Source organism: Nerophis lumbriciformis, linkage group LG02 (assembly GCF_033978685.3).
Source record: "Nerophis lumbriciformis linkage group LG02, RoL_Nlum_v2.1, whole genome shotgun sequence".
NCBI classification, from domain to species: Eukaryota; Metazoa; Chordata; class Actinopteri; order Syngnathiformes; family Syngnathidae; genus Nerophis; species Nerophis lumbriciformis.
In genome coordinates, this window is record NC_084549.2 from 11,619,871 (window position 1) to 11,636,099 (window position 16,229).

The 16,229-nt window shown below is 38.8% G+C and overlaps 1 protein-coding gene across 1 annotated transcript; it reads right to left on the bottom strand.

Annotated features, from left to right (window-relative positions):
• Positions 1–1,365: 1,365 nt before the first annotated feature.
• Positions 1,366–16,141, bottom strand: rps24 (ribosomal protein S24). The gene is made up of 6 exons (XM_061938050.1): positions 16,100–16,141; positions 11,854–11,958; positions 11,251–11,316; positions 10,972–11,181; positions 7,694–7,807; positions 1,366–1,442 (listed from the first exon to the last, which is right to left on the bottom strand). Exons 1-6 carry the CDS (start codon positions 16,124–16,126, stop codon positions 1,440–1,442), a joined length of 525 nt encoding a protein of 174 aa, XP_061794034.1. The 5' UTR covers positions 16,127–16,141; the 3' UTR covers positions 1,366–1,439.
• Between the last annotated feature and the right edge of the window lie 88 nt (positions 16,142–16,229).

Here is a 16,229-nt window from a genome sequence, read left to right on the forward strand (position 1 = left end):
GCGTAGTTTTCACCCTTTTTGGAACGGATAATTATTCCCGGACAGGCTTTTGAATATTCTTCACGGAATGACTGCAGTTTTCTTTTCGGTTTAAGACCCGTTTGCGATTTTTCTCCGGCTGATTCCATGATCGTTCGCTCGTTTGGAAACAATGGCAACTGGTGCCTCGTGCTTGGCAGCGGTGCTATAAATAGCCTCGCGCATGGCATTCGGAATGGCTCGATAGGAAGTTACGGGAAGCAGTGTCGATTGTCATTGTTGTTACGCGATTTCGTGAATAAAACTTAAAAAAAAAAAAAAAAATTCAAATTAATGAAAAATCGTATTTTTTATCACTGCAACCGTAACCCGGAATAGGTTGATGGAAACCGTACTAATTACGGGAAAACCGGAGTAGTTGGCAGGTATGCAGTAGACTTAGGCCTACTATGCTATTGTAGTTTATTGTCGGGTCATTATAACGGTACTTGAAGAGCCAAGTGTTTTCTGAGCTCACACTCTGTGAATAAAGTTGGAGAACCACTGATAGGGAGTACACACTAAAATCAGGGGTGTTAAAACTTGTTTCCACCGAGGCCCGCATTCCGAGAAATTGCAGGACGCGGGAGCCACTTCCATACATTTTGGATCCGGTGTAAGTCAACATATGCTAAGATAGCTGAACAAAACATCCACTTAGCTGTGTTACAGGTGTCAAAGGGAATTAAGAGTAATATTTAAAAACACACCTCATTAATAATAGTTAATATTTACAATTGGTTAAAAGGCCAATAAAAAAACAAGCTGGGCTGCATTTGACATTCCTGCACTAGATACCTCCAAGTGGGAAAGATGGGCCCTCAAGATTCACTCAAGATGTAGGCAAGTGTCTCCAAGTATTCATATTTGAGGCCCCTAAGCTTCCGAAATAAAATGTTTAGCTTAGAGCCAAGAAGCAAAGTGTTCCGTGGGCTGGCAGTGTGTACACACCAGAGACCATTCCCTGGCATTTTCAGGGCTTCATTTAAACATTCTCTTGGGGTCTTTCAATGCTAATTTGCTGAAAAAGGTCACACTGCAGAAAAAGGCAACATCTATTCAGCTCCAAATGGTGTTTAGAAACAACAAAAGGTTGGCTATTGTACGAATTATACAAAGTATTCATCTGAGGTTTTGTAGCATGAAATTCACAAAACTATTTATAGTCGGAATATATTATGGACAAGAGCACTCCCGTGTGGCCACTTGAGGTACTGCAGCTTAAACTCCAGTTGCTTTTTTGGTAAAAAAAAAAAGTGTTCAAAGTCAAAAACTTGTTTAAAGAATGGCACCTTTCCAAAAACCTTTTTTTTTTTACAAAAGGAATGCAACTTAAGAGAAACAGTCTCTTTTTCTCCAAACTTTTATTTGAGAACAATATACAAGAACATCTTGAGCACGAAGACCATCCCTGGCTGGGCTCACTGGGAAAGAAGAGAAAGGCAAAGTTACTACAAGCTTTATTTGATTTATTCCTGGTATTAGGCTGTAGATTTGAGTGAAACTCCAAACAACACGTGGATCATGACTAACATGGGATGCGGTCTGAAAACATTAAACATCGGAAAGGACACACTGGTAAGGCTGCTCAACACTCACAAAACCACAGACACTTGTGTTCCGCTTGTGAACAAGTGTTTGTTAAAACATACACTATAGTAGGTTCTGTCTACTAGTAGCACAAATACCTGAGGGAGAGCCTACTGACAGGGGTAGGGCAACACTAAGGGGGTAAAAGTGGGTGAAGGTGTGACATGCTGGCACAACTAACATATGTATCTGCTCTGGATGTGCAACACAATGCACTCCATGCTCCTACTGGATTTATACCTGACACTTCATTTCTGCAATAGTATTCCGTGGGATGCGAAGTGAGGAACAAAAAGATGGAATAGAATTACGTTAATTTCAGATATCAAATTTCTGAGGGTTTGTTGAGTAACACTAGCCTATAACTCAAGTTTTACAAGCACACGAGTTGCGTTTGTAGGATATTCAACTGATATTAAAACTGAATTGTTATTCAAACATTGACTTCTGGTATTAATCTTGTGGGAAAGGTTTGTGCCGCAGATGAGTTTGCAAGGAAACCACTAAAGTAGGATTGTAACCACTAAGTTTCCACTTCCACTCGGGTGCCTATCAATGAATGTCATCATTTGGGTTATGAAAGGCAGACGGATATTTAAGTATCTGTCAACTCCAAAGGAAGTGTGTAAAACCCAATACGGTAGTACCTCGGTTTTCATACGCCACACATTTCATTGGATTCAGTTTCACATACCGTACATTTTTGCCAGAAATGTGCTGTTTTTCTCATATTGACACTTATTGTACAGCAAAACATTGTGACTAACAAACTAGCCTATTTTCCCGTCTGTCGGTTTGCTGAGTGCCCAGACTCAGATTGTGTTGGTGTCTCAATGTTATGTTAATAATGCACTCCGAGAGTCCAACTGTGTCCATTATGCGTATTAGTAACAAGACTTGCCTGTGTTAGCCTGTTAACACCATACCATAAGTCATTCTGACATAATCACTGGCTCACAAGCTGCAGCTTTTGAGAAACTATCATGTTAAACCATCAGTCCCTGTTCTTTTTTGAGTAGGACTATAAAATACTCCACTATGGGGCTAAAATGTCACAAATGGCAGCACTTTCATAAAAGTGAAAACACCGTTGGATTCAAGACATCGTAAAGTGGCGTCTAGGGATGTTCAGATCAAGTATTTATGTTGCCAATTCCAATATCATCCATGAGTGACATTGGCCGATACCTTTGGGCTCTTTTCCACCGCAGGAACTTTTTTATTTAACCAGGTAAATAAAGTTCTCCTTGTGTTTCCACCAAAAACTACCCCGGTAGATTTAGTTCTTAAGGAACTTTCCTGAGTTCCTGCCAGATAGGTGGGAATTTTAGAAGGTTCTCTGAACCTTACTGGGGACGGGCTGTGCTGTCGAACATTGATTGGTTGAACACAGTTGGGGGCGTTCATAAAACGTATTTTTCGAATACACACCACCCATGATTTACAGAATGCTGTATAACTTATTTCTTGTGTATTTCTATTACAACAAACTTGACAATGGAGAGAATGAACGAAAGGAACTTTCGACTTGCAGGGCGTTTTGTGGGGCATCTTTGTGCTGAAAAACGCTGATCAGTGGAACTATCTTGCAGTGTTTTTACTCAGTCGTAGTCTTTAAACTAAATGCAGTTTATTGTTTATTATTTTCACAAACTTCATTTCGGTACGACAAGGTACAATAAGTGGATGGGTTATTTTAAACGCATTTACAGTTAAGTATGAAGCCGGATTCGAAGCGACGACATCAGCTGCTTACTCAGAGACTTCGTTAGATGAATGTGAAATGAAGGTAAATGACAAATATTTATTTACTATTTTACATGTTGTAAAAGTAGTCACTACATTTCCATACACTAAATTAGTCTGATTTCTCAAATATTTGTTTATTTTATTTTCACACTTTCGTGTGAAGTCTTAGTGTTTATGCACATTCTCAAATCCGACTATTGGTCATAGGCCATGTGCCTCCCGTACACTGGGGAGCGTTTTTTTCATTTTAGCGCTGATAACTGAATTACTTTTCCGATTGACCTATGACGTCACACCAATATTCGGGATCCTTACAACTTGTTTTAACAGATGTCCGCTGTAATTTTGGCACAAATTACAAATATTACGTCTCTAAAGGCTATGCTGATGTTAAATAGACAGCTTCAAAAAGTGATCTTGGATTGGACGAACATGACGCTATTTCCAAGAATGTATCAGGTCAGATACACAGAAAGTCTGTGGAAGAGTTTTTTCGAAGGAATTTTTAAGACGAAAATCATGAAAACAAAACTTTTAAATGTCTCTAAGTTAATTCTAAAGGCTCTGGAATGATGGGCGTTTTAAATCCGTAGGAAAAGACCATTCGTGCTGAGACTGATATCCAGAGGAAGGTTGCTATTGTTCTGGACTATCTTGCCAGTTGGACGGAAAGTTAATCAAATTGGAGTGCACAATTGCAGCGTGATGGGTTTATTATTTTGCCTTTAATATACCTGCTTCATTATCTTTCATCTCATTGGTATTTGGTACTGGAGTCCAAATTAAGCCGGCATTTTCCATTTCCTTTGCTACCTTCTTAAATAAATCTCAATTTTTTTTCTACCATTGATGAATTTCAAAATTTTATTTTATTTTGTGAACCAAATAAACAGTCTCCTATTCATGACAATTGTTGCTGTTTTTATTGAATGGTATCTTATTCCGGGTTGTACCCTTCACATAGAGACTGGCACAGGCGCGATACGAAGGGTCCCCTCTGGTGGTTGAGAGAGCTGGTTTCCAATCACATAATCCCGGTGTTTTAGTCCGACTTTTCAAAACAGAACACGAACGGATTAAGGCGTTTCCATGGGTTGTAGGAAGCTTATTTAGAGCCAAACTATTTGAGAAATCGGACTACCGTATTTTCCGCACTATAAGGCGCACCTAAAAACCACAAATTTTCTCAAAAGCTGACAGTGCACCTTATAACCCGGTGCGCTTTATATATGGATAAATATTAAGATTCATTTTCATAAAGTTTCGGTCTCGCAACTTCGGTAAACAGCCGCCATCTTTTTTCCCCGTAGAAGAAGCGCGCTGTGCATGCTGGGATATGTGACGTTTCATTTCCATTTGTGTGTTTATGTGAAGACCCCAAAATGGCTCCTATTAAGTGTGTTGTCTGTCTAATTATAAATAATGCAGACGAGGCGTGTTAACTGAGTTCTCAACGTTTACTCACAGCGTGCTCATAACCACATTCTAACTCCCAGCATACAACAACGCTTCTCAGGGCTACCGCGCATGCTCGTCACTATCGTTGCATGCTGGGTAGTGTAGTTGTTATATTTGCTAGCTCATAACATCACATTAAGAGACACGCTTACGCGCTTAATTCAATACTCGCCGTCATTCCGGGTGGATTGACAAAAGACCTCCAGCCGCTAGATATTGGTGTCAACAGGGCATTCGAAGCTAGACTGCTAACTGCGTGGGAACAGTGGATGACAGAAGGCGAACACACGTGACGTTCACCAAGACAGGGAGGCAGGGAGACAGCGCCAGACGACATTTTGGATCCCACATTCGCCCAACTTTTCAATTCGGACAACGAAGGAGAATAATTCGAGGGATTTATGAATGAAGAATAACTTCAGAAAGTGAGCGTTATGTTTCTTTTGTGTGTTGTGACATTAACGTTCGAGCAACATTATGTTGCTATTGCTCTGCACTATTTTGAATTTTACTATGTTTGTGATTGCACATTTGCGTACATTTTGGGAGTGAACAGAGTTGTTAGAGCGCTGGTTTTTAATATATTATTAAAGTTTGACTGACCTATCTGACTGGTTTTTTTGACATTCCTTTAGCGCAGTTAGATGCGGCTTACAACACCGGGCGGCTTATAGGTGGACAAAGTTTTGAAATATGCCGTTCATTGAAGGCGCGGCTTTTAACCCAGGGCGCCTTATGGTGCGGAAAATACGGTAATTTATTGCATGACAAGTACTGAGTGGAACTCCATTGGTGTAGTTATTAGCCTCAACCGAAGTGGACCGAATGTTAATGCTAACAGGCTAACACTAAAACTGATGTGTTCGTGTTAACGTGACATGAACGCTGACATTTATTTATGTATTATTTACAGATGAAATGCGGCAAAATAAATCGCCTGACCCTCATGAATTCATCATTTACTGAGAGAACTTTCTGACTATTGGACAAAAAGGCCTGACTTTTTATAAACAACTCGGTACATTTTATTTTTTTTAATTATATCGTTTTGTATATTATTGTATTCTATTACTTATTTTTTAGTACAGGAACTGTGACTTAATACTGTATTTACATGGTATTTAAACAGCTGGGTTATATCTGTTAAAGTATCAATGTAGAAATATACTAAACCACTTCTCCATATATCCGCCTGATTTGTATTAACTACCCTGAACTGTGAAATGCTGTGGAAACAGAAACCACACATTTCTACAGGAACCTCTAGTTCCAGGATCCTAAAGTTCCTGATGAGTGCCTATTGACAGTAACAATATCAACAATATTTATCCTTATTCTATTTGATTTCATACAATTGTTTGAGCAAAACAAAGTCCATAGTACACAATAAATAAACTAAAGCAAAAAATACTATCTGCCAGGGATATAACAGTTTTGTAGATACTGCAGTATTAGTTTCAAAATCCTCACAATAGTGTCGTGACATGTGACGGTATCAAACTAAAGCTTGGTGAGTATGTTTTGTTCAGAAGCTTTTTTTTTTTTTTTGCATTGGCCGGACTGAAAATGACCTACATCTACCAAAACCCCTCCATTTAAAAGGACAGAAAAAGTGCAAAATACAGCAAGTATATTTTTCATGTAATAAAAAAAAAGCATAGTTAAAATAGCAATAGGAACAAACTATAAGACAAAACAGGCTAAAAGAATAAAGAAAAAAATTATGATGTGTTTAAAAACATGCACACTGATATTATTGATGAACTCCTAGCATTTTTAGCACTAATACTCAATGCATATAATTGTATCATTGATAAATTATTCACATTTTGGCTATCTAATAGGTTATGTGTTTAATCTTATTCCAGTGCATCGGCGCCTAATGTTAAGTGTGTGCGTGTGATTGTTAATGTGCCTTTCTTCGTTGATACTGCTTTAAAAAGTACTTGAATTGGTTTAGACAGTTTAGCTGGCTGTCTTTGGCTAAAATGATAGTTATATCATTTTTTTACACAACTTTGTCTCACACTTGTTAGCCAGCTAGCAAGGTACGAGCTAACAATCTTACAGAGTTGAGACCATCACCCATAGTCCAACATTCCTCCACTTTTAATGCTCCCGTATCACAGATCGCATCATAAAAACAAGATATGCTTTGCAAAATGAGCAAGGTATTCATATTTTCAACAGGAGGAAATATTCTCACACTTTACATGTTTTCATCCGCGATGTTAATGCGATTGGCAGTACTGACTCACGTTTTCCAGGAAAACACGAGCAATGACATCACGAATACGTGGACAAATTTATCGCCGACAGATTCTGCCATCAGTTGTCAACGAATCGTTGCACCTCTAATCTAAAATAAATTAGATTTACATTTAAGGGAAAAGATTATTCGGTCATATGATTCGGTCATCAGGCATTTTGGAAATGATTCTTAACAAAAACCAAGGTACCAATGTGTTGGATTGTACTCTTAATCCAAATGTTCAAAAGAACCCAGTTTGATGTAAATATGCATATTTCTGGCCCATTTACCCCACACAATGTGTATTAAGACATGGAAACCCAAAGACAATTGGTGACAGTGTACCCAACTTTTGGTACTTAACTTCACAAGCCATGCATAAGAAAATACCCGTGTACATGTGGGTTTAGCATCAACTTTGTTTTAACACCAGTTGGTGAGGACAGGGAAGGTTAGCTATATTCTAAAGTGAGGAAAAGAGTTAGCTTCCTTGTAAGCATTTACCTTCTGTGGTTTCCGGAGAACATATTATAGCATTGAAAGAATGACAAGATGAAGTTAACAGAATAGGACTTGCATAAAGAAGCAGTTGTGCACTCAAACAGAGAACTCATTAGTGCAACGTACCTTTTTGCTTGCAGCGCCCACCGAGGTTTTCTTGGTACCTCGTACTTTTTTCATTCTGTTCTTGCGTTCCTTGCGCTGTTTCCTTGAGGTCTTCTTTTTCTCATAGAGACCGTGCTGAAAGGAGAGATTTTAAAAGAAATTGTACACATTAACACAAGAAAGCATTCATTATCCCGTAGACTGTACAAGTTGCCATGCTCTGGCACATGAAATATATTAACAGAATTGTGTTTTTTGTATGAAACCATATTAACTAGTTAAAGCGCATTACTTATGATTGAGCAACAGTTCTTTTGTGTTAGTCTTCAAGAATTATTTGTAAATTCCTCCATACATGCAAAACAAATTAGAATCAAGACGCCATTTCTCACTCGCCTACACTATGGAGCAAATTCCTAATAACTGAATAGTAGTGTGAACTGTCAGAAAATTGACGGGCCAAGCAATGTCGCCAAAACTATCACAATATAGTTTTTTTTATATTGTTCAATATCAATAATTGCTGATACTTACTTCACCAATAACTACAGTAAAACAATTTAGGGTGCTATTTTTCAGTGGAAACTTGTCTGATAGCCAAGTAGGATGAGCACTGCTAAGGTAATAAAATAATTTAAGTAGATTTCAAGGTAGTTACAGATTTGAGGCACTAGATGGCAGTAGTGTATAAGCTATTGAACACTACACAAGCTAGTTTGAGAAGTTAACTCATTAAAACACATTGAAAGTATTAGGATGTTGCCACACTGTCTGCATTAAAACCAACAAAACTAAATACAAGTTACCGTACTGTTATTGAGTTGATATATCAAGATATCAACAGTTTCTCTTCTCACTCCATGCAGAGAATCCGCAGCAAAACAGAAAGACGGTGCAACCACACTCGTGTTATGAGAGTAGCGTATGTGTGTGTGTGCCTTTAAGAATGGCAATGTGTACTGTTGGGTGAGTGACGTCATAGTGAACAAAGCAAGCGGTAGCATGCAATTGCAGCAGTAGTGACGACTGGCAAATGTATCCGGTTGTGTCCTGCAGAAATAAGAATAAAGCGACCGAATTGACACGAGTCGGCGGCCTCGTCATTCAGACCCGAAAGCGGAGCTTAGCTGACCCATTGTCGGGTAAAGTGAAGGGTGTTACCCCCAACGAAAACATCGGTCCTGCAAGGAAAGCCTCCCCTGCGCTCCTCGACTACTCTCTGGGACTGGGAGCGAAACAGCAGAAAAGGTGTAACACTTGGTAGTTGATACGATTACGGTACGTGATTAGCTGTTAGCATGTCGCTCCCATTGCTCAAGTGTATACTGTTAACTGGCTGTTAGCCTGTCCCTCCCATTGCTCAGTGACACTTACTGTTTCCTGTTCACTAGGTTCCCAAAGCGCAAGTGACTTCATGAAATTAATCTTGCGTCATGATTTCCAAAAAATATTTATATTGAATATTTTATCGAAAATTATTTTAAATTGATATTGAGCATGTGTCTATTGCGATATACTGTATAATGATGTTGTATTATCGGCCCATCCCTAGGTAATTGTCTTGCTTATTAATTAAAACACTAATCGCTTGTGTTCCTAAGTACCACTAAATGAAGATTTGTACTACAATTTGAGAATCAAAAATGTCACCGCATCTGAACACTTGGGTATCAACTGTAGTTAGCGTTCATAAGGATGACAATTAGAGATGTCCGATAATGGCTTTTTTGCCGATATCCGATATTGTCCAATTCTTAAATTACCGATTCCGATATCGACCGATACCGATATATACAGTCGTGGAATTAACACATTATTATGCCTAATTTTGTTGTGATGCCCCGCTGGAAGCATTAAACAATGTAACAAAGGTTTTCCAAAATATATCAACTCAAGTTATGGAAAAAAATGCCAACATGGCACTGCCATATTTATTATTGAAGTCACAAAGTGCATTATTTTTTTTTAACATGCCTCAAAACAGCAGCTTGGAATTTGGTACATGCTCTCCCTGAGAGAGCATGAGGAGGATGAGGTGGGCGGGTAGCGGGGGGTGTATATTATAGCGTCTCGGAAGAGTAAGTGCTGCAAGGGGCTCTGGGTATTTGTTCTGTTGTGTTTATGTTGTGTTACGGTGCGGATGTTCTCCCGAAATGTGTTTGCCATTCTTGTTTGGTGTGGGTTCACAGTGTGGCGCATATTTGTAACAGTGTTAAAGTTGTTTAAATGGCCACCCTCAGTGGGACCTGTATGGCTGTTGACCAAGTATGCTTGGCATTCACTTGTGTGTGTGAAAAGCCGTAGATATGTGATCGGGCCGGCACGCAAAGGCAGTGCCTTTAAGGTATGGGACGGCGTGGCGCAGTGGAAGAGTGGCCGTGCGCAACCCGAGGGTCACTGGTTCAATCCCCACCTAGTACCAACCTCGTCATGTCCGTTGTGTCCTGAGCAAGACACTTCACCCTTGCTCCTGATGGGTGCATGGCAGCTCCCTCCATCAGTGTGTGAATGGGTAAATGTGGAAGTACTGTCAAAGTGCTTTGAGTACCTTGAAGGTAGAAAAGCGCTATACAAGTACAACCCATTTATCATTTATTTAAGGTTTATTGGCGCTCTGTACTTCTCCCTACGTCCGTGTACCACTCCGTACAGCGGCGTTTTAAAAAGTAATTAATTTTGGTTTTTGAAAACGATACCGATAATTTCCGATGTTACATTTTAAAGCATTTATTGGCCGATAATATCGGCAGCCCGATATTATCGGACATCTCTAGTGACAAGGTAACCCTTGAACACATCCATCCATCCATTTTCTACCGCTTATTCCCTTTGGGGTCGCTGGAGCCTATCTCAGCTACAATCGGGCGGAAGGCGGGGTACACCCTGGACAAGTCGCCAACTCATCGCAGGGCCAACACAGATAGACAGACAACATTCACACTCACATTCACACACTAGGGCCAATTTTTAGTGTTGCCAATCAACTTATCCCCAGGTGCATGTCTTTGGAGGTGGGAGGAAGCCGGAGTACCCGGAGGGAACCCACACAGTCACGGGGAGAACATGCAAACTCCACACAGAAAGATCCCGAGCCCGGGATTGAACCCAAGACTACTCAGGACCTTCGTATTGTGAGGCAGATGCACTAACCCCTCTTCCACCGTGCTGCCCTTAACAACAATCAATAGCAAAATAATTAAAGATAGAATACCCCGAAGGGAATAAGTGGTAGAAAAGGATGGATGGATGGATACAAATTAAAGCTCTGTCAGAACACCACTTATACTTCCTTGACTCACCCTGGCCAGTCTGTGCTTGGGCTCATTCTTCTTGGCGTAATCTAGGGAGTCGTAGACCATGCCGAAACCTGTTGTCTTGCCGCCGCCAAACTGAGTCCTGAACCCAAAGACGAACACCACGTCAGGGGTGGTCTTGTACATCTTGGCAAGTTTCTCCCGGATTTCCGTCTTCGGGACCGTGGCCTTGCCGGGATGCAAGACATCGACTACCTAGAAGACAACAATAACCCATGAACGCACGCCTGGGAGGACACTTGATGTAATAAAATCGAAACTTACCATTTGCTTCCTTTGAAGCAGTCGGTTCGTCATGAACTTGCGTGTCCTGACTGTTACTGTCTCATTCTAGGGGAAATAGCAAGAAAAAGGAAGCTATAAAGAATGCTCTTCCAATATTACTTCTTGCCGAAATACTTAGTGACTCACTTATCAAAGCTGCATTTTCCGTATTATTATATAGTACTGATCATTTTACTACACCTTTGCGAGGCACTTCATTACACATTGTTGGTAGCAAAGATGCTAACGTTAGCCTCAGAGCTTCCTTACCATTACAAATATGGGTTGTGTGGAATTGTGTCTCAACTGACAATTACGTGGATTATTTAAAATAACACACATGTATTTTTTTAAACAAAAACGTAAAGTTATCATTGCAAACGTAACCGACACATCTTGTGTTACTTATTGATAACATGTAGCTTAGCATTTGAACCAAATGCCGTTCATTTATCACTACGGCATCTCTTACAACGACAATATATGTGACTTCTTACAGGCTGGGCCGTAAACTATCGCTTGAAGTGAGTAACATTTGGGCCGACAAACGGATTGACTTGATGATGAGTGGATTTTAGTTGTACTTTAGCTCGCAAGACTCACCATCTTGACGGCAGGCTCGCTCAGCGACGTAGAAAAGGAGGAAGGACCGGCAGGCGACCGGGGTAATGCCTGTCCGAAAAGCGGGCGGGTGCCTCGTAGATTTGCCTGACAGAAAAGCGCAAAAATACTAAAACGTTAACTGTTCGCAACAAATGAAATATTCGCATGTGTTTTGTATTATAGACTCAAATAAATACAAGGTGGGACTGTTTTATTTAATTTGCGACAACACGTGATTCAGTCATTTGTGTCAGGGTCAGTAATGCAACCTCGATGCAACTCTTAGGAATTACACTTTTGGCAGGTTTTTTTGTTTGCGAAATCGTTTTTTTACTTGAAAAATAAAATGTTCGCCCGTATGACACACTAAAGCCTGGAAATAATGAGTTACAGACAGTAATAAAGCACTTTATCTTTTCTCACTATTTGTTCTTTCTATTTTGACATTAAAAAAATACATGTACTCAATGCATTTGCATATCTTTTACACTTGAATGTTATCTAATAATGCAACAAAGCATTATAATATAGCATATATTATATTAATTTTGGTCATTTTTCAACCAATTTTCTGCAACACAAATATAACGTTGAAACAACATGCTTTTTGACTACGTTTAATCAATGTTAGGTTCTGACGTTGATTTGACCATTGAATTTTGGTCATTTTTCAACCAATATTCTACAACACAAATACAAAGTTGAAACATCATACTTTTTGACGACGTTTATTCAATGTCAGGTTGTGACGTTGATTTGACCATTGGAATTTGGTCATTTTTCAACCAATATTCTATTTCTACAACACAAATACAACGTTGAAACAACATGCTTTTTGACAACATTTATTCAATGTCAGGTTGTGAAGTCTTTTATCACTAAATGTATTTGTCCTTTCTATTTTGACATTAAAAAATACATGTACTGCATGCATTTGCATATCTTTTACACTTAAATGTTATCTAATATCAATCAATCAATCAATCAATCAATCAATGTTTACTTATATAGCCCTAAATCACGAGTATCTCAAAGGGCTGCACAAGCCACAACAACATCCTCGGCTCAGATCCCTCATCAGGGCAAGGAAAAACTCAACCCAATGGGACAATGAGAAACCTTGATAATATACTGTAAAAAAACATTATATTAGCATGTATTCCCCCAAATTGTTAAAAAATAAATTCTTCAATATCTGCTTAACTTATGATTTCAAAGCAAGTTATCCATCAAATTGTACACTGTGAAAATTACAATATATTTTCCAGTCAAATTCAATTGGGTTGAGTTTTTTCTTGCCCTGGTGTGGGATCTGAGCCGAGGATGTCGTTGTGGCTTGTGCAGCCCTTTGAGACACTTGTAATCTAGGGCTATATAAATAAACTTTTATTGATTGATTGATCAAATTCTGGCGACTGGAGTTTTTTTTAGTTTTTTTTTAATTACTATTACTATTAAAACAATAACCTGGCAGCTCTCTTGCATGAATTTTACCATAAAAAAAACAGTGGTGCTTTTTCCATTTCAGTCATATTTTTCTTATATGCTGTAAACACCATTGCAAATTTTACAGTAAAATTATCACGGCTCTGCTGCCAGTTTTTACAGTAAATATGTAAAGATATTTTTACAGCATACATAAAAAATATGTATATAAATGCATAGGCAGTTATATAAAAGTGTAATATACTATATGGAAATGTATTATACATTGTTACAAGGGCAACCACAACTGCGATGTGGCCCTCAATGAAAACAAGTTTGACAACCCTAGTGTATGCTATAGAACAGGGGTGCTCACACTTTTTCTGCAGGCGAGCTACTTTTCAATTGATCAAGTCGTGGGGATCTACCTCATTCATATATATAATTTATATTTACTTATTTATGAAATATATGTTTTTGTTAACAAGTTAAAGGTGTTTAATGATAATGCAATCATGTTTAACACATATAGTTAATTTTGTTAATACATTAAAGGTGTTTAATGATAATACAAGTATGTTTAATACATATAGTTAATATTGTTAACAAGTTAAAGGTGTTTAAAGATAATGCAAGCATGTTTAACACATATAGTTAATATTGTTAACAAGTTAAAGGTAGTTAAAAATAATACAAGCATGTTTAACACAAATAGTTAATATTGTTAACAACTTAAAGGTGGTTAAAGATAAAACAAGCATGTTTAACACATATAGTTAATATTGTTAACAACTTAAAAGGTGTTTAAAGATAATGCAAGCATGTTTAATACATATAGTTAATATTGTTAACAACTTAAAGGTGGTTAAAGATAATACAAGCATGTTTAACACATATAGTTAATATTGTTAACAAGTTAAAGGTGGTTAAAGATAATACAAGCATGTTTAACACATATAGATTCCTTTCTTTCATGAAGACAAGAATATAAGTTGGTGTATTACCTGATTGTGATGACTTGCATTGATTGGAATCAGACAGTGGTGATGATAACGTCCGCATTTTCGAATGGAGGAGAAAAAAAGTCCTCCTTTCTGTCCAATACCACATGAAAGTGGTTGGTTTTTGGCATCTTATTTGTCCAGCTTCCGTACTCCTTTGTATACACTTTACAAGAAATACATTGTCGGCAAACTCCGTAGCTTGCTAGCTTGTGCACGTCAGCTTTCTGAGACTCTTATTTTGGTAGCGCAGGCAGGATGAAGCAGACCTTTTATTGTGCAACTGTGCAGTCGGTCTTTGGAGTTTTGACGACAGGTACGGCGCCAGAGTCTGTTGAAATAAAGTGTTTCTCGCCTTCCAGTCGGTAATTTTAATGAGCTGGCAGCAGCCAGCGTCATCTCAGAAGACCTTCGGGTGCCGTGAATGTCAATCAAGTGACGGAAGTGACGTCATAGTGAAGATTTATGATCGCTCATTTTTAGGACTATTTTTTTAATGCCTGGCTGGTGATCGACTGACACACCCTCCGAGATCGACCGGTAGATCGCGATCGACGTAATGAGCACCCCTGCTATAGAACCTATGTGTCAAAGTCAAGGCCCGCGGGCCAGATCCGGCCCACAAATTAATTATTTGTGGCCCCCGGGATGATATTTGATTAGTGTGAATGTGTGTTAGTGAATGGGTGCATGTGGAAATAGTGTCAAAGCGCTTTGAGTTCCTTAGAAAGGTAGAAAAGCGCTATACAAGTACAACCCATTTACCATTTTAGTATTAGAACCGGCCCACAGGCCACAGCCGCCTGCTGCGGTTTTGCACGCACCAATACTCCATCAGTGTTGGCGCTAGGAATCTTCAAAATGGGATCCCAGGGACCCCCTCAAGTCATAAAAATGGGGTCCCACAATACATTTTTGGGATCCGACTTTTTTGTAACAATTTTGAAAACAAATGATAAATGTATGCATTATCCTGTTATATCTCACATTCTATATTGGAAAAAGGTTGTCATAAACGTTACTTAATTCATTTAAAAAAAAAAAAAAATACAAAAGAAAATATTTTTATGATTGATTGAGACTTTTATTAGTAGGTTGCACAGTGAAGTACATATTCCGTACAATTGACCAATAAATGGTAACACCCCAATAAGTTTTTCAACTTGTTTAAGTCGGGGTCCACTTAAATCGATTCATGATACAGATATATACTATCAGATATATACTATCATCATAATACAGTCATCACACAAGATGTGCATATGTAAATGTATTCAGTTATAAACATTCACTCACTTTCTTCTTTCCTTCATGGATCTAAACTTTACCGCTGCCGGTATTTTTTTCCTATACTTTTATTGCAATATTTTCAGAATGTGTTTGTTCGATTTTTGGCCAAAGTAAGACAAAGAAAACAATCTGAAGTTGTCTTTATTTTTTAGTTTTAATGCCATGATTTTAATAGTCCGGCCCGTGTGTGTAGATTTTCCCTGAGCTAAAATGAGTTTGACACCCCTTCTACAGAACTTTCAAAAACTGTTAGGATAGAGTTCAAGGGTGGACCCCGGGATGCAGAGAATGGAGGCAAGGGACGCGATAACAAATGAAAATATTTAATAAGTCCAAAATGGTAACTAAGGGTGATGGGGCAAAAGTGCACACCATGGGAAATATAACAAAAGTAGTCTCTTTCAGAGGTTGGCGGAGCAAAGGTCAGGACGCACACAGCGTGGCAAAAACTAGTCCTCTCAAAACAAGGTGGCTAGGAAAACAAAAACACAACGAGGTCAATATTACAGAAATATGCGAAGGCAACATACCAGGGAAGCAGAATCAAGGTAGCACATGTCAGAGCGGAGTTCAGGAACAATAACCGGCAGGGACCAGATGGTGGAGACGTGCTTAAATGCTACCAGGAAGTGATTAGCAGCAGGTGTGCCTCGTTGGGGA